The sequence below is a fragment of the Astyanax mexicanus genome, chromosome 9 (genome assembly GCF_023375975.1).
Source record: "Astyanax mexicanus isolate ESR-SI-001 chromosome 9, AstMex3_surface, whole genome shotgun sequence".
NCBI classification, from domain to species: domain Eukaryota; kingdom Metazoa; phylum Chordata; class Actinopteri; order Characiformes; family Acestrorhamphidae; genus Astyanax; species Astyanax mexicanus.
In genome coordinates this window covers 36,867,065-36,892,104 of record NC_064416.1, presented here as the reverse complement: position 1 = coordinate 36,892,104, position 25,040 = coordinate 36,867,065, and the positions used below count along the sequence as shown (strand labels likewise).

General features: G+C 36.4%; 1 protein-coding gene across 3 annotated transcripts in view; it reads left to right on the top strand.

The window, feature by feature from the left end:
* LOC103041883 (neprilysin) overlaps nucleotides 1–25,040 on the top strand; it is a 95,321-nt gene that overhangs the window by 49,784 nt on the left and 20,497 nt on the right. For all 3 annotated transcript variants that reach the window (XM_049483423.1, XM_049483425.1, XM_049483424.1), the window contains exons 5-11: nucleotides 5,114–5,203; nucleotides 7,892–7,987; nucleotides 9,488–9,606; nucleotides 11,461–11,526; nucleotides 16,135–16,269; nucleotides 22,680–22,781; nucleotides 23,143–23,279. In XM_049483423.1, the coding sequence (XP_049339380.1) occupies nucleotides 5,114–5,203; nucleotides 7,892–7,987; nucleotides 9,488–9,606; nucleotides 11,461–11,526; nucleotides 16,135–16,269; nucleotides 22,680–22,781; nucleotides 23,143–23,279 (745 nt within the window). The remainder of the gene's footprint in view (nucleotides 1–5,113; nucleotides 5,204–7,891; nucleotides 7,988–9,487; nucleotides 9,607–11,460; nucleotides 11,527–16,134; nucleotides 16,270–22,679; nucleotides 22,782–23,142; nucleotides 23,280–25,040) is intronic.

The window sequence follows — 25,040 nt, the reverse complement described above, 5'->3', positions numbered from 1 at the left end:
ACAGTAAACAGTAAACTTCATAATCATTAACATCAATATATAGATAGATAAATACTTTATTGATCCCAGATGGAAATTCTGGAATAGTACAAAGTATCAATAGAAAGTAGAAAGTATAAAACAAGAAAGTATCAATAGTACAAAGCAATCGGCTCCTGATCACCAGAATCCTGATTAATCCAGGTAATTCTAAATCAACGTCTGTCAGAAGAGTATTTAAAAAGACGAATAACGAATAGGTGAGAGAGTTATGTGTGTGTGGAAATATCCAGAGACAGATATTGAGAGAGTCTCTGAAGCTGTAGGGGAGCGTACCACACACACACCAGGCGGCCTCTAATCCAATCACACACACATGATCTCTGCCCTTTCTCAGGAAGCATTCAAACACAAGCCCTAATTAAAACCAAATCAGAGCCTGAACACTGCACACAGCAGAAAGCCCTCCACTCTACCACAAAAACACTGAGGCCACGCCTCCGGCTCAGGGCTCAGGATTAAGACCTCGGCCGTGTATTTTATATAGATGTCATCAGAAATTGCTCATACGCTGTAATAAAGTAATGACTTGCAGAATCAATGATTCATTGAATTGCATTAATAATTCAATTGGTTAAATATTTCATTTTCAGAGCAATACTCGGTCTGTATTCAGCCCGCAACCAAATTCTGAGTGTGTGTTTGTATCAACACCGCGGAGTTTGGAGCTGAAACGAGGCCGGGCGTCCCCCCTGTGTCGGAGGCTGCGGGCTGCGTGACTCAGCCTGCAGTCAGAGCTTCATTTTCTGAAGGAAGTTCCCGTTCTGAGGAGCAGTGCCGGTTTAGCCTGAAGCTGTCCTTGCGTGACTGTTCCGCAACACTTCTGTTACTCAGACCCCGAGCCTCAGCTGTAATAGATCCTCATCTCAGACTTCACACTGACACAATGATTTACTTCAGGCCTCAGATTAACCCCTTAATCTCCAGCGGCATGCAACAGTTTGAGTAGATTTGTTTAAAAAGGTCTGTTATTGTGAATAGCTAAGTGAGAAAAATGTGATGGGGCTGGATTTACAAAAGCTTTCCTAAGAAAAAAACAAACATTTTGGAGTGATGTACATCAAGTTGTTATAAAAATGTTGGATAAAAATGTTCATATGTCAAAAAAAAAAATAATAATGTTAATTTTTCTTTCTTTCTTTTGCAAAACTGTTTCTTTAAATATCCATTAAACGAATCACACATCCAGTTAAGCCAGTGCAGCAATATGCAGTTAGGTGTGCAGCAGCAGAGCAATCAGTCTGGGTCTATTGTACACATGTAAGCTGAGACACTTGAGCAGAGCAGGTCACTTTCATTTAGAATAAAGCTCAGTAAGTGTTTATTGAATTTTACAAACATTACAGTTGTTTCAGAACAGATTTAAAATCTCACGCCACATCAGTACCAGAGGGAGTTAACATAGTACCTAAACTGAAATAGATAAAAAAAGAGTAAGAAAGGGCAAAATGAAATTAAATACAGATATGATACAGAAGAAAGAATCACAGATCATCCAGTATTTTCCAGACTGATGACCAAATTGTACAGAATTCGATTTTGTGAGTTTCTTCAGTGGGTGAAGGTTTGATGCCAGTATCAGCCAGATATTGAGTGAAGGAACCACTGGAGATATCCACAGCAGTAAATTGCATTTTTTGGCCGGATATGATAAAACGTCCAACAGATAAGCTTCATTCCCATTTAATTTTTATAACAACTTGATGTATCTCTCTTTACATTTTTTCACAGTTTCAAAACCAATGCATAAGTGTACCCTGATCAGTTTTGCACTTGGGACACATTGGAGATACACATCCAAACATCTTATTAAGGCGTGTCGGTGTTAAAGGTAAAACCTGTTCTTGAATAATAAGAGGTACCTCTGGGAAATATTTTCCAATAAATATTGTTCCACGTATCATCATCAAATGTAAAAGAGAGGTCCCTCTCCCAAAAATACCTTAATGAGTCATAGCATGACATACCATCAGGTTTGATTAGAAACTTCTCTAGATCAGTTAGTTCCCAGCGAAATGTATTATCCTTAGATAGGGAGTCTACAAAGTGAAGTTATTTTTGTTTGCCAATATACACTTTCAGGGTTAAATCAGAACTGATAGTGTTCATTTTGACACTCTTAGTGTTAATTTTACATAAATGGTGTTGATTTAAAGGGGACACAAACATATTTTAGCACAAAAAGGAATGAAATGTGTGTTTGGTAGATTATTTCTTTTGTTGTAACAATGCTTCTTGCCGATAAATCATATATACCATTGTAAAGTCTGTTAATTTCCTGCTTAAATGTTGATTTGTGAGATGAGCAGCAGAGCTGAGTATGTGGGTTGCATCCATAAAAAAATGCCTTTTATCCATCCTATTTCATCTATCTAAACTAATCATTTTTGGGAATACCAATTTTTATATGATTTTTAATATTGTCTGTGAAAAAGAGGAATAAGAAAATCCCAAGTAGTTAGCATTAACTATTTTAAATGACCTTAAAGGAACAATCAGTAAAGAAATGCTCCTCCCCAGATGCGAAGCTCTGGTGCCAGATTGACACACAGTAGCAAGTGATGACGAGTCTTACTCTTTAGCTGATCAGTAAAAAAATTGCATTTCAATGTCCAAAATGTCAATCTCTACTACTCTAGTAAACTACCTAACTATGCTTAGCAATCTTCCTGAAGCTCAGTGATTATCTGTTCAGCATAAAAATAGCCAACACGCCCGTTAAAGATTAAATATTTCTTTTATATTTTAAGGAAGATTTTTTTTTCAACAATAGCTCAGTCGCTGTGTAAACTGCTGAAAGATGTGTTCTAGCCAAGTGATCTCTGATGCCACATAAACCCCCAACAAGTATTTATCAGGTTTAATTTTAGCAACTCTAAATCTGATAGCGTGAAAAGTGCTGCAACTGGAAAAAAGAGTAACGACTTGCTTCAGCCAATGAGAGCGCAAAACGTGGAGAGTAGAAAAGTGTGATGTGATGTTATACATTACATGTCTGTCTTTATCCATTTTCTCATCCATATTCTTTCCTTTTCCTTTGAAGTGTTTTCACTGATCATGAAAGATCATGTAATTGGTGACACAAACGATGCTGTGTTGTATCATTAGCCTTAAAAATGCAAATATGTTTAGATAATAGAGCTGCAGAGAGAGAAAGAGAGAAATAGAGAAAGAGAGAAATAGAGAAAAGCAGAGAGAAAACAAGAGTCACAAGTACAGAAAGAAATAGAGAGAGAGAAATAGATAGAGCGAGAGAAAACAAGAGTAACAAGTACAGAGAGAGATAGAGAGAGAGAAATAGAGAGAAGTAGTGAGAAAACGAGAGTGACAAGTATAGAGAGAGATAGAGAGAGAGAAATAGAGAGAAGTAGAGAGAAAACGAGAGTGACAAGTACAGAGAGAGATAGAGAGAGAAGTAGAGAGAAAATGAGAGTGACAAGTACAGAGAGAGATAGAGAGAGAGAATTAGAGAGAAAACGAGAGTGACAAGTACAGAGAGAGAGAAATAGAGAGAAGTAGAGAAAAAACGAGAGTGAGAAGTACAGAGAGAAATAGAGAGAAAACGAGAGAAAATGAGAGTAACAAGTACAGAGAGAGATAGAGAGAGAGAAATAGAGAGAAAACGAGAGTAACAAGTACAGAGAGAGATAGAGAGAGAGAAATAGAGAGAAGTAGAGTGAAAACGAGAGTGACAAGTACAGAGAGAGATATAGAGAGAGAAATAGAGAGAAGTAGAGTGAAAACAAGAGTGACAAGTACAGAGAGAAATAGAGAGAGAAGTAGAGAGAAAACGAGAGTGACAAGTACAGAGAGAAATAGAGAGAGAAGTAGAGAGAAAACGAGAGTGACAAGTACAGAGAGAAATAGAGAGAGAGAAGTAGAGAGAAAACGAGAGTGACAAGTACAGAGAGAGAGAAATAGAGAGAAGTAGAGAAAAAACAAGAGTCAGAAGTACAGAGAGAAATAGAGAGAAAATGAGAGTAACAAGTACAGAGAGAGATAGAGAGAGAGAAGTAGAGAGAAGTAGAGTGAAAACGAGAGTGACAAGTGCAGAGAGAAATAGAGGGAAGTAGTGAGAAAACGAGAGTGACAAGTACAGAGAGAGATAGAGAGAGAAATAGAGAGAAGTAGAGTGAAAACGAGAGTGAGAAGTACAGAGAGAGAGAGAGAAGTAGAGAGAAGTAGAGAGAAAACGAGAGTGACAAGTACAGAGAGAAATAGAGAGAGAGAGAAGTAGAGAGAAAACGAGAGTGACAAGTACAGAGAGAGAGAAATAGAGAGAAGTAGAGAAAAAACAAGAGTGAGAAGTACAGAGAGAAATAGAGAGAAAATGAGAGTAACAAGTACAGAGAGAGATAGAGAGAGAAGTAGAGAGAAGTAGAGTGAAAACGAGAGTGACAAGTACAGAGAGAAATAGAGGGAAGTAGTGAGAAAACAAGAGTGACAAGTACAGAGAGAGATAGAGAGAGAAATGGAGAGAAGTAGAGTGAAAACGAGAGTGAGAAGTACAGAGAGAGATAGAGAGAGAGAAATAGAGAGAAGTAGAGTGAAAACGAGAGTGAGAAGTACAGAGAGAAATAGAGGGTAGTAGTGAGAAAACGAGAGTGACAAGTACAGAGAGAGATAGAGAGAGAAGTAGAGAGAAAACGAGAGTGTTAAAAATATATATTTAAATTAATTGAATGTAAAATAATTGAGTTAGATATTTAACATTGCTGACTGTTATTTCAACACAGACTAATTTGTTATATACAATGTCTTTTTTATGTTGAAGGTACTGGAAAAAGCTATTCATAATTATTCAAATAGTGCTTTAGAAATGCATTGTTCAGTGCTTATGAATGTGTTATAAAACCCCATGTAAGTCCCCTTCAAATAAAGTGTTACATGTAAAGTACATAAAGTAGTCACCAGAGTCCAGAACCTCCCACTGTCCTTTGGAGTTTAAATGTAGTATCCAGTAATATAATACTTCTTGCATATTAAAAAATAAAAAATAAAAACAGTCAAGCTTTTTAGATGTATGAGCCTTGGAGCTGCTGATCTGAAGCCTGTTTATCTTTCATCTCTGCAGGAGTGCTGGAAAGAGAGGATGCTGGGAGCGGTGCTGGGAGCAGCTCTTTAGCCAAAGCCAAGACCCTCTACAGGTCCTGCACTAATGAAAGTAAGTCCAGAGACAAGGCTGAAGGCCATTTGGATCAATGACAAAACCAATACCAATAACTTTAATGTACTTCTGGCTGTCTGTTAGCATCTCACCAGCTTGTCAGGTAACAAACATCAGATTTTACAACTTCATATAGATTTAGTAGGGGTGTGACGAGACACTAATATCACGAGACGAGACGAGACACGATACTGGGCTACGAGACGAGATTTACAAATAAAATTTAAAGAAAACGTCAAAAATGAAAAATTGTAAACTATAGTTTCATTTGACAAAATCAAATACATACTGGTTTTTAACTGTACCGCGGAGCTCTTTAACTGTACCGCGGAGCTTTTAAACTGTCGCTCAGAGCTTTTTTACTGTACCGCGGAGCTCACCTACAATTTTTTTCCCCGCAAGACAGGTTTAAGCTTGACGAGAAATCTCGTGCCATGAGATCTCGTCACACCCCTAAGATTCAGCGTTAAAAACTAAAGCCAACAGGAATGAAACTTGGTGGGGAGTCGTGTCAGACTGTGTCATGAATGGCAGCAGATCATTTTTTAATGGATGAGTTTAGCTTTAGTCTTGGTGGAGGCAGCATGGTCAGCCCCAAGATAACCAAGACAGTTTGTTGCGATACTTCACACATTCAGAAGGCCTGATTCATGGGATGAGGTATCAGTATCATTTATAATAATAATAATAATAATAATAATAATAATAATACATTTTATTTATATAGCGCTTTTCAAGATTCTCAGAGATGCTTTACATACTAAAATAAGGCACAAATTAAAAGGCAAAAATTACAACAACATTAATAAGGGACAGTCTTTAAATTGAACACAAAAATAATATATAAATATAGGTAGTTTTACCACTAACAATTTACAATTTATATAATAATAATAATAATAATAATAAATAATAATAATAATAATAATTTATTAAATATGACGAGACAGGACGCATCAGCATAAAAATATTTTTTAAGCAGTGAGACCTGAAATGTTTTAAACAGAAACAGTTAGCTTCAGAGCATTTATCATAAAATAACTAAATAAGTCACCTAAGAAGCAATTTAAGAGCACAAGGAATAAAAGAGAGTCTTTTAGTTTAGCTCAGCTAAATATTAGCTCCATATTCCCGCTGCTGTTGAAGTGAGTAAGTGGATTTCAAGCCATGTAGAGGAGATAATTTGTCCTCGAGTATGTCAGTGAGGATGCGCAGGGTAGTGTCATCACGCCTTTCACTGAATTTGCAATTTAATTTGGGATCAGTAACGCGTCACTTTTTTTTTAATGCAATTTAATTAAGGCACCAAGTTTGACCCCTACTTCCGCCGTATTTCTCTCTTTATTTCTCTCTCTCTCTCTATATATATATATATATTTCTCTATCTCTCTGTTTCTCTCTATTTCTCTCTTTATTTCTCTCTCTCTCTCTATATATATATATGTATATATATATATACATATATATATATATATTTCTCTCTCTCTATATATATATATATATATGTATATATATATATATATACATATATATATATTTCTCTCTCTCTCTCTATTTCTCTCTATATTTCCCTGTCTCTCTCTCTCTCTCTCTATATATATATATATATATATATATATATATATATATTTCTCTCTCTCTGTCTCTCTCTATTTCTCTCTTTATTTCTCTCTATATAAATGTAAATATATATCTATATATCTATTTCTCTCTCTATTTCTCTCTCTCTCTCTCTCTCTCTATATATATATATATATATATATATATATATATATATATTTCTCTATTTCTCTCTATATTTCTCTCTCTATCTCTCTCTCTCTCTCTCTCTCTCTCTCTCTTTCTCACATGCATGCACACACAAACACACACACACACACACCCGCGCTGACATTTACAGTGCAATTTATCATGCATGCTTTATTCCAGCACCCTACACTGATTTTATCTCCCCTCAAACATATAAGTATATACTAGTATTTTAATTGACACCACTAATATACGTATAATTGCGTTTTTCATTTCCTACATTCATTCTATTATTATTCACTTTTAAATATCCACTATAAAAAGTTGCATCTGAAGACAAACAAATGCGATTAATCGCAGTTAATCACAGAATTTTGTTGTGATTAAACAGATTACATTTTTGAATCGATTGACACTGCTAGTTTTAATCCATATTATGGCAAGAACTACTCAACTAAGTAAAGAAAAACATTACAGATTTTTTATGAACTCTGAAAGTATGTTTAAAGACCATCAAATGATATGATAAAACTGGCTCTCATCAGGACCGCCCCAGGAAAGAAAGACCAAGAGTTGCCTTTGTTGCATAGGATAAGTTCATCAGAGTTATGAGCCTCAGAAACCACAAGTACTTCATTGAGTATTTTGGTTTTGGTTTAACAGTACTGGACGTTACTCACTGTATGTTACACATGTTCTTATGTAGGATACCACTGCAACCTGATACTTCCTTCTGGGTGCAGCTATTTCTGAAGCTATGTTTCTTTGATGTAGGTGTATTTATGAGTGTATAAAGAGGGAAAGCTGAGTGTAATCTGCAGACAGAATAATGTGAATAATGTGGGCAGAGAACGAGCCGCTGTCTGTAATATCCAGAGCTCTGTGAGAGTTGAGATGAGATGAGTGTTGTGGAATATTTCTGCGTTTTTCTGACAGGTCTCATTGAGCAGAGAGGTGGAACGCCTCTGCTCACAATGCTGCCAGATGTCTTCGAGTGGCCCTTAGCAACGGATGACTGGGACACCACATTCGGTATGTGATTACTATATCACAGCCTACCACAGGATATCACCCCACCAAACACTACTAAACTTAAACTGATCCTCATCTCTCTACTGTCTGCTGTACCCAGTGTTAAATTTAAAAGCTTTGATTTAGTCTAGTTTTAGTATTTTGACTAAACTTGTATAACAATATTAGTCACTTTTTAGTTATTTAGTTATTAGTTTTCGTCTAGTTTTAGTCTTTTGACTAAACTTGTATAACAGTTTTAGTCACATTTTAGTCATTTAGAGATTTTTAGTTTTAGTCTAGTTTTAGTCTTTTGACTAAAATGTATAACAAGTCACATTTTTGTTATTTAATTATTATTAGTATCAGTCTAGTTTTAGTATTTTAACTAAACTGTATAGCAGTTTTAGTTACATTTTAGTCATTTAGTTATTAATAGTTTTAGTCTAGTTTTAGTCTTTTGACTAAACTTGTATAACAGTATTAGTCACTTATTTAGTTATTAGTAGTTTTAGTCTAGGTTTAGTCTATTGACTAAACTGTATAACAGTTTTATTCACATTTTAGTCAGTTAGTTATTATTAGTATCAGTCTAGTTTTCGTCTTTTGACTAAAATGTTTAACAGTTTTAGTCACATTTTAGTTATTTAGTTATTCATAGTTTTAGTCTAGTTTTAGTCTTTTGACTAAACTTGTATCACAGTATTAGTCACTTTTTAATTATTTAGTTATTCGTTTTAGTCTAGTTTTAGTCTTTTGACTAAACTTGTATAGCAGTTTTAGTTACATTTTAGTCATTTAGTTATAAATAGTTTTAGTCTAGTTTTAGTCTTTTAACTAAACTGTATAACAGTTTTAGTCACATTTTTGTCATTTAATTATTATTAGTATCAGTCTAGTTTTAGTCTTTTAACTAAACTGCATAACAGTTTTAGTCACTTTTTAGTCATTTAGTTATGAGTTTTAGTCTAGTTTTAGTCTTTTGCATAAACTGTAAAACAGTTTTGGTCACATTTTAGTCATGTATTTATTATTAATTTTAGTCTAGTTTTGCTCTTTTGACTAAAATGTATAACAGTTTTAGTCACATTTTTGTCATTTAATTATTATTAATATCAGTCTAGTTTTAGTATTTTAACTAAACTGTATAACAGTTTTAGTCACATTTTAGTCATTTAGTTATTAGTAGTTTTAGTCTAGTTTTAGTCTTTTGATTAAAATGTATAACACTGTCACTTTTAGTTATTAATAGTTTTAGTCTAGTTTTAGTCTTTTAACTAAACTATATAACAGTTTTAGTCACATTTTAGTCATTTAGTTATTAATAGTTTTAGTCTAGTTTTTGTCTTTTGACTAAAATGTATAACAGTTTTAGTCACATTTTGTCATTAAGTTATTAGTTTTACAAATATATAATATAATATATTTCTCCATTAATCAGTATTTGACATTTTCGTTTTTATTTGTTGAAGAAAAGTGTAATCAATAACGAAAGTAACGTTTGTTGTACCTTTCTCTCAGGAACATCCTGGACAGTGGAGAGCTCTATAGCCAGGCTGAATGAGAAATATGGAAAGCAAGTGCTGATCAGCTTTTTCATCGGCACAGATGACAGAGACTCCAATGCCCATATCATTCATGTAGGTGTGCAAAACTGCTCTTCATCCCTCTGTCTAGTTTTAGTCTGGAACTGGAAGTATTCTGCATTGTGATTAGTCTGTGATCTGACTGGATAAGTTGCAGGGGTTGGACAATGAAACTGAAACATCTTGGTAAATTGGAGAAGCCTGGTAGCCAATCTTCATTAATTGCACATTGCACAAGTAAGATTAGAGTGTGAAGGTTCAATTAGCAGGGTAAGAGCACAGTTTTGCTCAAAATATTGCAATGCACACAACATTATGGGTGACATAGCAGAGTTCAAAAGAGGACAAATTGTTGGTGCACGTCTTGCTGGAACATCTGTGACCAAGACAGCAAGTCTTTGTGATGTATCAAGAGCCACGGTATCCAGGGTAATGTCAGCATACCACCAAGAAGGACCAACCACATCCAACAGGATTAACTGTGGACGCTGTAAGAGGAAGCTGTCTGAAAGGGATGTTCGAGTGCTAACCCAGATTGTATCCAAAAAACATAAAACTACGACTGCCCAAATCACGGCAGAATTCAATGTGCACCTCAACTCTCCTGTTTCCACCAGAACTGTCTGTCGGGACAGTAAGTTATTGTGGTCTAAAACCAGGTGTTTCAGTTTCATTGTCTAAACCCTGTACAAGAAACAAAGTTCCTGTATGATTTACAAAAATTATTGTAGATAGTCTACGAAAGCTTATACTCTATATATTGATGGGAGTGTAGTAGTATGTAAATCCTAGTTCATGATCATGAGGTGAAGAGTGAAGAGTTGGACCATTTGGCCTCATATAGAGACACTGTTCACACCATTTAGTGGTCAGATGACAAAATTACAGTCAATTGATTGAAAACAAGATTTTGGGAATCCCAGTCGAAAGTTTCTACAGCCAGCCCAGACAGAAACATGGGCCAGGTAAAAAAAATCTCATCCAAATTTATATTTAAAACTAGTTTATTTACTTACTGTAGAAAGCTACAATTTAGTTTTTTGGACTAATTGGATTTTTCTGATCCCAAATGGCAAAGATAATTTAAAATGTTAAAATAATCTACTGCCCCCATATAAGGACATTCTGTTTGTGCAAAAAGAAGTTCCTGTACAAAGACAAAGTTAATTTTCTATACTTGTTACATCCTACTAATCCCAAATAACTATGTGAAATCCTGTCAGGAAATCCTTTCCCTCAGAACTGAATAGTGTGGAGTTATTTTGTCCTATGTAATCTAGTATATTTTGCATCTACGTATACTGCAGTGAATGGGATCCTCTTTTGAGTCGTGGTTTCTAAGGTTTTTTCCTCATGATCTGAAGAATTTCCCTTGCCATTGTTGCCATTGACTCACTCAGAAGAGACTCAGATCCTAATCTGTGACATTGATCATGAAATGTACTGTATAAATATACAATATATATATACACTATTCACTGTCTCATGCTGTTCAGCTTAAGCTTCTTCAGGAGCTTACAGACAGCAGTAATTAATGGAAACAGTGACTATTAACCCTAATTACTTAATGTTCTGGAAATTAGGTTCACATTTGTAAAACATTTGAAGGGATTGTTTCCTTTTCTTTCAGTCTCTTACCCATTTCCAGTCATCTTAATTTCAGAAAGCTTGAGTAGAACAGTTCTGAACACACAAGCCAAAGACCCACAATCACAAAATCTCCAGGAACAAGCGGACCCTGTGTTTATGGAGCTGGGGAGAGCTTAACCGGAGCTTAAAAGTGCTTTTCCATCTTAATCACAGTAACTGATACACGTTCAGTGGGGCAGGTCGTGGAGTGGATGCATTGGGTTTCTGCTGAGTGGATGAATGGCTGATTGTATGTTTGCCTCTGATTCTCTCTGCCAGTTCGACCAGCCAAGTCTCGGCCTGCCCTCCAGAGACTACTACATCTGCACTGGACCCTACGAGGAGGTAAGATCTGCCAGTAATAACAGCTTAGAGCACAGGTGGGCTTTAGAAAACACATTATTTCTTTTTCTTTTTTTTTCCCTTTCTTTCTAACGTTACAGCGGTGAGCAATATGTTAATATTACAGATAAATTATTTTTACTACAGTGTTTAGTAGAGGTGTGCCAAAAAATCGATTCACATAAGAATCTTGATTCTCATTTACTACGATTCAGAATCGATTTAAAATGTCCCAAAATCGATTCTGAGGGGCGGGTTTTAGACTGATTTTGGGCTGGGTATTTTTGTTGGACCTGGCAACCCTGGGGATAGCGCTTGTCCCTTTGGAGATCTTCCAGACACACACAGAGCGTAGGTGTTTGAGAATCACCGGTAAGATGGCAGAACAAGCACTATATTACCTTAGATTAACGTGTAGTTTCAATGTTTTATGGCAGAATGCTTCATAACAAGCATAAAAAAGATCGCTAGTAGTTAGTTTCAGTAACTGTTAGCTAGCTAACTAGCTAACTTTCCAGTTCCACCTTAAATAACGCTACAGGTGGCAGCGGGCTGCAGCATTTAAGGCGGAACGGAAAAATAACAATAAGCTAATCAGAGCTAATTTCAGCTCCTCATCACAGAGGAATTAAGGAATGGACAATATGAATTAATTTCTCCACCTCCTGCCCCCTTTCTGAAGAAATACAACCACCTTAAATTAACTAGTTAATCAGCAGCTGCTCCTGAACTTTAGCGCTCCACTGCTATCATCACATCAGCCCAGCAGCGTCACCTACACACCACCGCTAGTAGCCTGGTAATAAAGCAGTGTTATTTATTTATGTATTTATTGTTCATTAACGTCATTGTGATATCCCAGTGATTCCTCTGTCACTGAGGACCCACATTCCTGCACATTTTATTGTTTTTGTAACACATTACTTGCTCCAGGACCAGTGTATATTATGGAGGGTTTTTTTTCAATACGATTCATAAGCCAGAAGCAGAAATATTTATAATTCAAATCGTTTTGAATCAAAAATCGATTTTGAATCGAATCGTGGCCCCCAAAATCGGAATCGAATCGAATCGTGAGATAGTAATCGATTCCCACCCCTAGTGTTTAGTTGTTTTTTTTTGTGTTGCAAACATGTAAGCAGTGATGGCATAGTTACTTTTTTTAAGTAATTACTGATTAACTAGTTACCTTTAATTTACTGCACCTTCAACATAACAGTTTTGCTGGCCCGGCGAGAAAGCATGGGATCTCTATGTGTGTTTGAGGTGGAGAAAGAGGGAGGCTCACTATGTGTGGGTGTGTGTGTGTATGTGAGGTGGAGAGAGCATGGGGTCTGTGTGTGTGTTAGGTGAAGAGAGAGGGGGGCTCGCTGTGTGTGTGTGTGTGTGTTGAGCCAGGGTGCTAGTTTCAGCCTGTTAGCTTGTTAGCTCGCTAGCCTGTTGTAATTTTGGTGTTAAGTGTGGTTGTAAAGTGACGACTGTAAACATCTTTTTACTAAGGAAAACGGCAACATAGTAAAGCATAGTGTCGTGGATAAGTAATTTTAATCTGATTACTGGATTAGAAATAGTAACGCATTAGATTACTCATTACTGAAAAGTGTCACTGACATCACTGCACATTAGTGCCACATTCATAGATTCCACAAACTGCACATGATTTTTTTTTTTAGGTGATACTGACAAGACCAGGGGGCAGCAACACATATAGCGTTTGTTCAAATTAAACAACTATATTTAATAGCTGTATCGGATCGAGTTCCAATCACGTTCTCACCACAAGCCAACCGCTCTAGAGTTCATTTGGGACGGGACTGAGACCTCTTCCTCTAGGTGGTCTCAGTCCGGTTCTTTTGATCCGCACCCGAGTGTGATTACTGTTTTCACACCTGCTCAATCAAACAGCACTAAAGATACAAACGGACCAGAATTCGTTTTAACCGGACCAAATAGTGCTGGTGTGAAAACGCCCTAATTTATTTATTAAACACAAGAGTAAACTAAAAGAATATATACTGGGTGACTGGGAACACCTGGGACAGGTAACAAGGGGGCGGGGTAATAAAAAACAACCACAGGTGAGAATACTGATAACAGAGCAGGGCAAGGGTGGAGAAGGGCAACAACAAAACAGGGCCACATGCTTAAAGAGCACATGGAAGGAAAAAACAAACAAAGACTGGGGAAAAGACAGAAAGAGGCAGAAAAGCAGGATAGGAACAGGAAGGACAAAGAAAGAAAAAAACATATGTTTCTGAATGCCTTAATTACCTGGATCAGGTGTGTGGCATTAGGCAGGAAGCTGAATTCCAGGACCAAGATTGATCATCACTGGGATGATCAAAGCCTGTAGGAAATGTTGGGAAAAATTAAGGAAGAAGACAGGAACACAGCTTAGATCTAGAAGTAGACAGCAAGTTTATCGCCTAAACCTATTATAGACAACCTTCAACCAGGCCCTTCAACCCCAAACCAAACAATAATTAATGAAAAACCTCCTTCTTTCATTTTTCTCCATCCGTTCCTCCGTCGCTTTGAGCTCTGAGAGTCCAGCCCAGCCCCTGCGGCAGCCATTGTTTGGACCCAATTCTTATTATTATTCAAATCAGGCCTCGTCCATAATGCTTTCCAGATTCGGCGTGTAATTAGAACCAACGCAGAGTGGAAATGAGGCCGGACGCACCAGATGGAAGCGTTTGTATTGGACTTCCTGTCCTCTTCTGCCTCTGTTGACTTCAACTGATCACCGAGTATAAATATTCATAGGTAGATCGAACTGTCTCAGGGGATGGAGAGAAAAAGCGGGGAGAAAGAGTGAGACGGGGAGGGTGGGAGGTAGAAAGATAGGCAGATTAACCCAATTAGCTTTCATAATGCTTCCCCGGAGGCCCTAAACGCTTCCTAAATAACAAGGGGGGTCAAACATAAGGAGGGCATATACTAGTTCATAATTTAACAGCATTTCCACCCCTGGAAACCCCCTGCAACACATGCATGTATCCCACAGGTCAGTGCAGCATTCCTGAGCTTCTATGGAACATGGCAAAAGTCATGGGACACAGTACTTGTACAGTGCTGTAATGAAAAACCTTTAAAAAAAACCTTTAAGAAGAAATTTTAATGTGTTGTGTAACGACCACTGTTTGGCCATTGAATGAGTCTCAAACCAGGGCTGCTTTCCACTCTGTTTATTCTGAAACAGTTTTTTTTAGGACGAATAAATCTTCAAATCTTGCAATGTACGTCTGCAGGTATAACAAAATGAGGTTGTAAAAAATAAAATAATAAAAATTAGTTGAATTCACATTTTTCTATTGAAAGTATGAGTTATATAACACAGCTTGCGTGTGTGAAGCACGTGTCCAGACAATAACTCGATAAAGTTAGCATTTCTAATCAAAACTGTACAATGAGTAAAGCACTAGATATTGTATAAAGTTGTAGAACAATGTTTTAAAGTTTTTAACTAAATATAGATAAAAAAAATATATATTTTAGAGAGCGGCAGATACACACCGTCCATCTTAGAGGGACACAGCCTGCAAGGACGTCAAAGCAAGAAATGATAAGCTCCCAAAAATATTTTTAACCTTTTTACAAAAATATAAACTTTTACAAAAAAATAACTTTTTAAGCATTTTTAACCCATTTTTATAATCAGTTAGAATCAGTGTATTTCATATTTATTAGCCACCATATTGATCTTTATCATTTTACTGACAACATTGATTTTTAAAATGCAGGGCTGTTTCAAGGCATTTGGAAGCCCCAGGCAAAAATTTTTATTTTCTTCCTCTTTCTTCCTCTTCTTTCTTCTTTTCTAGCTTTCTTGATGTATAACTTCATCACTTCATCGCTTCAGGATTGCTGAAGCTCCATATTTTGCCGGCTGCAGGAATAACGAACTTGGCTAGCTGGCTACTGTCAGAAAGTAGTGAGAGGACATCATTGAGGGGGATTCTTATAGTACAGTGCCCTTCAACTTCCTGCACTGACTGTTCCAGAATTTAACCCTTGTGTGGTGTTCATATTTTTGTTACTCGTTTACTTTGTTACTTGTATTTAATTCAGCAAAATTAAGCAATTCTACATTAAAATGCTTTACACATGCTTGCTGCACCTAAATTGCAAGCAATATAAACAGCTTACATGGTTAATATTTGCCCTTTACCTTTCTTATGTTACATTTCTTTCAAAAAGTGCTACTCTTTTTTATTAGTTTTCTTTTACATAAAATGTAAAAGAAAATGAATTAAACTCAAGATATGAGAAGAAAATTTGTTTAGTTTCAAATTTACAAATGAAGCAATGTTTATTAGCCCTTGGCCAAACATACTGTATGTAATATAAATGTGTGTGTGGGGGGGGGGGTACAGTGTGTGTTTATCGAAAATGTGTTTTGATATATGTTTTTCATAAAAAATGAGCCAATGCCAATGAGTTTGAGTTAGAAAAAATATTTTTTAGTATCATTTGATGAAAAATGAACACACAAGGGTTAAAGGGTGCTCACACAGTTTGTTGTCTTGGTTTACTTGCCTTGTTGCAACAGGTCTGCTGAGATGTCTAGCTTTTCACTCCTGCTTGACATGGGTTTGTATTTGTTTGCAGGCCTGTGTCACTTACGAGAACTTCATGGTTGATCTGGCCATTCTGGTCCGAAAAGACAAGAATCTGGATGCGAATGAAACCACTATTAGGCAGGAGGTGACCAGAGTGATGTTGCTGGAGAAAGAGCTGGCTAACGTAAGTAGTATTTGTGGTGCAATAACAAACACTAATCACACTTTCACACGAATCACTAATTCAACTCTAATTGCCAAAATAATTAAAAATAACATTTTATTATTAGTTTATTTTTAGCATATAATTAATTATTTGTACAGCTTTCCACTGATTGTGAATGTAAGTTTCTCCCCACTGCAGATCAGTGTAATTATGACAAAATAACTACTGGTGATGTAATCACTGTTAAATTACACAGATCAATTACTTAATTAATTAAATTAATTTAATTAAAGGCGACAAAACTCTCCCTATAAACGTTCCAAGTGCAAAAAAAAAAAATCATCCATCCGTTTTCTGTGAAGCAGTTAAAAGCGTTATATGCTTCTATGAGCCGTTAGAATGGATCAATTATTTATTTATTTATTTATTTATTTTTAATTATTGTTCATTTATTTTACATTGTACTGTTTAATTCAATACAAATACATTTTTACGTATCCTTCGTCTTTAGTATTTTGTGTTATTTACAACAATGTTACAGCAGTTTAAGAAAAAACATACAACGATAAAATAATTAATAAAATAAGTACAATAAAAAAATAAACTAAAAAATTCACTCCTGAAAGATTCATAGTCACACTGAGCATTTAAAAAGAAATGTACAGATAAGAGATGGACTATAAAGGATATCAATAAGTACTGGTAATGCACATAAGCACATCAGCACATCTTCTTAGTGAAAATCTGTTTTTGGAGCCTATATTGGAGTGTATATGTCATTTGTTCCATCTGATAAACGTCCCATATATTTTGTATTTATAGATTGTATGTTAGTGGACCTGGGTTCATATGCTTCAGATACACTTACATTCAGAGCTACTGTATGTAATATTACAAGTAAATATGTTTTGGATGGGTCCCTGATTATGATGTCACAATAAGGAATTCTGCACAGAAACACACCGGCACCACCTCTTACCCTTTAACTACCATGAGAGTACTACCATCACCCATCAATTGGAGAAATGTCATTTTGTTTATTTTGGTTGAGAACCTCAGACAATACAGAGCAGGATTAGCCAGCAGACTTTGTCTGACTGAGGGATCTGTACCTACTCTCTGTGGCAAGTCAGCAGATGAGGGAGACAACTCAGATCATGTGTTTTGTGTTTCTATCGTAGTTAAGCATGAACTTAAAGCTTGTTCGTTTTACACTAACGCATGAAAAAAAAAACTCAGCATAAACATGGGGTGTGGCCAACAACAGCTTATTTGCATAAAAGTGACAGAGCCCTTAAACAGCTCATTCTGAAAGGGACTAAAACTGGCAGGATTAGAGCTGGTGAAATCTCTTTATTTGAGAGTAGTTTTGTGCAAAGAACTTTATGAACTTTATGTTTTGTTTTCTACAGTCCATACACCTATTCTAACTAGAACTGTATATATGATATGTAATTACATTAATTAACACAAATAAAAGAGCTGTGGACTGTATGTTGTGTTCTGTAGGTATAAATCAGGGCAGTGAGTTTGGTCCTGTTGGGTTCTGTTAGTATTCTTCTGCAATGAAACAATCACCAAAGGCTGAATATGATTAGAATGGAGTCTTGGAAATCAGTGGTGTGTTCTCGCTCCACATGTGGCAGTGCTGCTGTGTTTTATTATTCAGTGAGCGCATGACTCTCCTGACATTTACAGTGAGCGCAGCGCGGGCCTTGTAAATCTGTTTGTTGGTGCTGAAGGTGATGTCACAGCCAAACCCCTGCTCTTTAACTGGCTGTATTTCGGGCACTCTGAGTACTCTTCACTTTTCTGAGAGCTGTCTGAGTGCACTGTGCACACTCCAGCACTGAGAGAAAATCAGTTACAGCTTCAACAGGCAGGCTGTGGGATTTACACAGCGTACAGTGAACAGATTGTGATGTTTAAAGGAAAAAAACACTGCTCTAAAATGTTTGCTCATTTATAACTAAAGAAGACGAGGACTAGGGGTGGGCGATATGGCCCTAAAATAATATCACGATATGTCATGGTATTATCGCGATAACGATACTCTTGACGATATGACGAAATACTGAATTTAAAAAATTATTTCAAGAATACACTACTGCACCAAAATTAATACTAAATTTTCTTATTGCATATGGTATATGGCACACCCCTAACTGAGATATTAAAAAATACAAGAAATTTATCAGATTTGTAACAGAAGTCAATAATCCAGAATGTCATGGCACTATTAATGCATTCTGCATATCTCTATATATCCAGTATTTAAAAAAAATGATACTGGACAGATATAATCTGTGTCTAGTAGATATATAATGGGAAGTGAGAACAGTGTGATTTTTTCTTTTGCTAAAAACAGCAAAAAAGTAGCACCCTGATGTGATAATTAGGGGTGGGTGATATGGCACGGTATTTCAGGGTATAATATCGTTCACAATGTAAAAAAAATGACGATATTATCGTGTACGATATGATATGGCACACCCCTAACGAGGATATTTTACTATCTGCATGAAAAGTGCTGCTGTCAGTCATTGACAGATGATTTTTTGTGAGCTGTCATTTTGGAGATATTGTTTTGAATTGGCTCTATTATTAGTTTATTTTTGTTTGTTTCCTTACTAGGTGAAATGTTACAGTTGTGTTTTGTGTTGTGATGTTTATTGCCTAAGCTTAATGTTAGTTCTGTAATGGATCACAAATCTCACTGATTGTATCATATCATTTTTCAATTTCGGAAAAAATGAATTTGCTTTTCGTTTATTAAAACATAAAGGGATCTGTAATGAGTATTCAAAATAATTGCATATTTATGACTCCTATATTTGTCTTACACTCCTATTATTAATATATTTGATAGACTCATTTATTATTGTTATAAAAAAAAAACACAAAAGGAACTCTATTGATCTAGTGATCTATCTTACACCCTGCACAAAGCAGTCAGACAGTTTTCACACCTTGCATCTACGTCATTTAAATAGTAATGGAGCTTGTGAATGTATCTACAATTATGGGCGTTGTACCTGTGTTCAGGTAAATACAGGTGCACCACTGTATGAAAGCTACCAAGACAGCAGTCATCAAGCATATGTTCATTGCTATCTTGGCAACTCAGGTGCACTGAGTGCACTTAACATGAGTACACCCCCACCTCTTTATACACACACACACAAGGACCCACAGCAGTGCACAGACCCAACTTTTACATCGACAATAAACAGAATAAAAAAATTAAATAACATTGCTGTTCCCGTAAATAAGCTGCTCACGCACCTTCACAGCATAAACCAGCAGGTCAGTTTCCACAGCAACAGTTAAATAGCAATGCGCAGGGCGCTAAGTGGTCCAGTGGTCTAAAGCGCTGCCACTATGAGCGGGAGGTCGCAGGTTCGAACCCCCACTTATGCAGCTTTGCCATCAGCTGCCGGCGCTCAGAGGGAGCACAATTGGCCCTGCTTCCTCCGTGTGGGTAGATGGCGCTCTCTCCCCATCACGCTTAAAGGTGGCACTGGGCAGGGCGAGGCGTCTGTGAGCTTATGTATCGGAACCTAGCTGTTATGCTTTCCTCCGAGCGTGGGACAATTGGATAGCCAAATTGGGAGAAAATAGGGAAAAATCTGAAATAAAATTATATATAAAATAAAAGTCTGAGCACACCTTGCATGCCATTTTCACATTTTGAGTCTCACAATGCGTACTTTTCCCATCGTAATGATAGCAAAGACAGACTAATATAGCATAAATCAAGCTGCATGGTGCACAATTTTACAGGTCGTCTACAGATCTAATATTCCAATATTCTTGCGATTGATTTAATAAAGTGATTGAAACCAAAAAAGGAAACATCAGATTTACAGCAGATAAAAAATGTTTGACAGGTACACCAGACTCCACCTTTTTAGTACTTGTAGTAAAAAAGAGTGTTAAACAAATCAGAATATGTTTTATATTTTAGATTATTCAAAGTTGCACCCTTTGCTTGATGGTGCACCTTTGCAAGTGCAAGATGATGGTTTTGCACATCTTGGCTGGATTTTCTCAGTCAGTTTTATGAGGAAGAGTCTTCTGGAATTCAGGCTTTCAGTTAACAGCTGTGCCAAACTTATCAAGAGTTAGTTAATTTAATTTCTTGTCTCTTAATGTGTTTGAGAGCATCATTTGTAAAGTTGTGAAGAGGTAGAGTTGGAATACAGTGAATATCTCTATTTGAGTAATGTTATAATCCAGATTATGGTAAAACCTCAAGATAAGAGCACCTCAATGCTTCAAAGAGTATTTTGGTTTGTTGAACACTTTTAAGTTACTACATGATTCCTTATGTGTTCCTTCATAGTCTGGATGACTTCAGTATTCATTTACAATGTTGGAAAAAAAAATGCCATGACACTGCTACATGCCTCGTTCATGTGACATTAAACACATTGTTTATTTTTTTGTTTATGGATTTTTCCAGTTGATCTGTGTTCTACATGCGTTCCGATTCGTGAGGTGTGAGCTGTACTGATTGTGGATTATCCATGGTCCATTACTCCTACTTAACATTATGACCATGCAATGGTTTGAATAACCACATTAGTAAACAAATACCCAAGAACTGGGTTAATCTGATTTTGTTAAGACTGTACAATAGTCAGCAGTCCATTGACCAAGGTCCATTTGAAGATTTACTATTTTGTGTGCACCATTAGTAACTAATGAATAACACTGTCATAGAAAAAAAAACACCTGAAAGGTTTTTTAGAAAAAAAATCCTATATATATATATATATATATATATATATATATATATATATATATATATATATATATATATATATATATATATATATTTTTTTTTTTTTTTTTTTTTTTTTCAAACATGTTTGGATACACAGGAAAGTCTAAAGGCATTTACCACCACTTATCAGATTGACCCATATATGTGTAAAGCTAGATTTGAGCTTATTTCAGCTGCTGAAAATGAACTACTGCCCTTGAGACTAACATGAATTCCAGAGAAAGCTTTATTTAACACAGAATGCCGCTTAATTAATACTGAAATACATATGTTTGCATGATGTAGAAACTTTAGCACTGAGTATTAATACTTTAAAAATCAAATTTAATTTAACTAGCTAAGCCTAATCCTATTTTCTATATGTAGTCTCAGCTTGATTAAGAGAGATTAAGTGTGTCTTTGCTTTCTTAACAACTGGAAAAGTACACCTTGTGTGGCTCGAAACAAGCAAAAGGCATGTACTTATTTTCGTAATTAATCATGGGTGTGTTTTGAGGAGTAACGTGCATTTAACCAATCAGTGTGTCACTTGCCATTTACTTTAAGGGTCAGGTGCGCAGTGACTTTGGCGCATTGCTATTTCAGGAGTGCAGCTACCTGGATGTGTCATACAGTTCTCAGCAGGCGAAAAAAATAACCTGCTTGTTCATGCTTTTTCATTCTGTTTATTGTTGATGTAATAAATGTAAAATTCTATGGGTTCGTGCACTGCTTCATGTCAATGTGTGCATAACAAGTGGGGGTGTATGTACATCAGGCACAAGCCTAGGTTGACAATTCACTGCCAAAATAGCAATGAACGTCTGACTGTTGCCGTTTGCCTAGGTTGTTTTCAGTCATTGGCACACTTGTGTTTTCAGTTGCCAAGATAGCAGTACGACAGATATTTACCTGAACACACCTCACTTTCAGACTCATCACCACATATATATTCACAAGCTATTCAGCTACTTCACTATTCAAAGCTCCACTAGGTAGGATTGAGATTTTGTGCTCGTGGGCTCCCCCTACAGTTGTAGAGAATAATAAATGTTTCAGGCGGATTAGTTTCTCTTTCTCGTTTTTCTAGCTTTCACAGACATATTCGGTCTCTTTCCAGCTTCTGCCAGAGTGTCTGTATGTTAGTTTGTAAAGAATGAACCAGTAGTTCTTGTAGAACTGTTAGAACTAAAGGTCGGAAAGCAGGTCGCAGTTCTCGCGAGTGTTGGTCGCGGCCGCCTCGGAAAAATTACACAGTCTGGTTTGAGCTCAGAGGAGCTCCGGCACAGACACGAGAGCACCGCTATTCCTCCTATTACACCTCAATGCAGCGCTGCAGTGAGTTTAAGCTGTAATTTTACTTCTTTAAAAAGATAAAAAATCAAGGAAATCCTACCTAGTGCTGCTTTAAATGTTGACGGGGTGTAAGACAGCAATGAACATCACACTCTACATCTTTGGTAATACAATGTGACTCTACACAATAACAACTCTTACAATAATAACTTAAGGAAAGGCTATAATGCATTGGATTAAAGTTAGGAAATATGAAGGGAAATAAAAACATTTTGTTTTTCCTTGAGTTCTCCTCTACAACTATTTTCTCTCAGCATGTAAAATCTTCTGCCCATCTTCCTAACGCTTCTGCTTGCTCCCTCAGGCAACAGACACACCAGAAGATAGAAACAATCCTGTTCTGCTCTACAACAAGATGCCCCTGGAGACCCTCAACACCAACTTCACGCTGGAGTTCGAGTCTACAGTAAGAAGTTTGTTGCTCTCTGCAGGAGCAAAACATTTTTCACTGGTTTAAGAACAAAACATTCCCACAGGATTTTACAAAAAAAAACATTTTCTCAAGAAATCAGAGGAGAACATTTTATATCATCTTCTGTATGCATTAATGACACATTCTCTGACGTGCTTCTGTTCTGTGCTCTGAGTTATGTGCTGCATTCAGTGATAATCTACTGAACCTCATAAAGCTCATGTTAGAAAATAAAAGTGGATAATTATGAGAATGAGGGTTCAGTGTGAGGCTTGGATTTAAGTGTTTAATGAGTGTACAAAAGTCTGCATTTCACTTCAGACATTAAGTTTAATCTCTCTCTGCCCCCCTTTAGGTTTTCAACTGGACACTCTTCACCAATAAGATCATGGATACGGTCAGCATTCCGATTACAGACAGCGAGCAGGTGATCGTTTACGCCCCTAACTATCTGAGACGCCTCAACCAAGTCCTGGCCAAGTACACAAAGAGGTGAGTTAGATATACAGAGACCTACAGCAACAGTGCATACGTGACCAAGTGTGCTTTTCATCTGAATGATTTTTGCATATCATCAATCTAATATGAACCAGAAAAGTTGCTGTTTGTGATCCTTGTAAAATTTAAAATATTCATTCACATTTTTGCACAGCAGATGAAACGGGCCAAAATCCAATATTTTTCTTCATTTATGACATGTGTCGCTGTGTAAACAGAATCTCACATTTTCCATTCCAATTTGGCCCCTACTTATACTCAGCAATGTGACACATCTAATGTGATCTGATCAACCAGACTGAAATTTATGTGATTTTTACATTGAATCATTCACTGACGAGAAAGGGAAATGGATGACAGCAGTGAGGAAGGTTTTTAGTATTGGGATAAGGAGGTAACAGACCTCATTAGATGGTACATATGGCAACCATTCCATGTTTGAAGACATGTTTCTAAAGATTTTCTATCAGATATCATATCACATATCACAACCATGATGAATCCAAAATGGGATGATTTTGCAGCTTTATTTAATATGTAGACAGTGTTGGTCTTAGGCTAAGAGATGAACTTTGTTGGAAATTTTTGTTATAACATTAACAGGTCAATTTAATTCTATATTCTGTTTTTTTATTCAGCAAATAATTTATTGTATTCATTACATATTTATTTTGTAAATATGACGATGTGTCCGATGTGCTGAATTTCTTTTTCTGCATGTGCATTTAAGGTGCCACAGGATGTGGGTGCTCACAAAATTTTAGTCACTCTTTGAAAAGCAGTTACAGAAATCTCACCTATCACAGATGTTCAGGGAGTCTCCCGTATTTTAATAGAGGATCCCTAGGGCCAGCAAATTATTACAGTATTACAATATCCGGAAATTATTCTAAACACATTTGACACCAGACTAGGGTGGGTTAAATTACTGCAGAAAGAATGCTGAAGTGAGTTTAAACAGGTTTCACTAATTTATTAACATTGCTAAAGCTAGTTTAACTAGCTGGCTTAGGAATATACTGTACTCTGTCCACTCCATCAAAATTATATTATATTATACAGTAAGGAGAAACTACTTTCCCCGCCCTCCTCCGGCTTGTGGAGGTAGGCTGTTCATCACGAACCCTGGAGATATCAGCCAATAGCGTTTGCTGAGGGTGGTGACCCTGACTCCGCCCCCAAACTGTCAAAACCACCCCTTTCAAAACTCGAGTGCAAAACACTCAGTCGAGCACAAACTGCAGCTGCAGGTAATTCACACAGCATGCGAGGAAAAAAAACACCCGAGAGGAGAAAAATGAAGCTCGAGAGCAACATTTTCTTTTTTTTTACGCAAAATGTTAAAACACGCTTGTTAATTTTTTTCACCTGGTATTTTTGCGCCCCCCGACTTTTGACATTCATGTGATGCCATATATTTTATATTCTTAAACCATGTTAAATTATATTAGATTACAGGAAAGTCCTTCAGACATCATTCTCGTAGCCTAATTTACCAATGTTAGATTTCCCTCATTTAAACAGCCTGAAAATGTTTTTAAAGAGCTCAGTTTTAACGCTCTTCTTAATTAAAAAATGTGGGATTAATTTTTTTTATTTGTATTAGCAATACACAATATAGGCATTCCAAATTATTGACACATATTCATATTGGAGTCAACCCTTTGCTATGTGATTTCTTACCCAGACACTATCAAAGCTAGCCCTGTTGACGGTTTTATTACTCACTATATGTAAACCAATGTCAGTTGACAT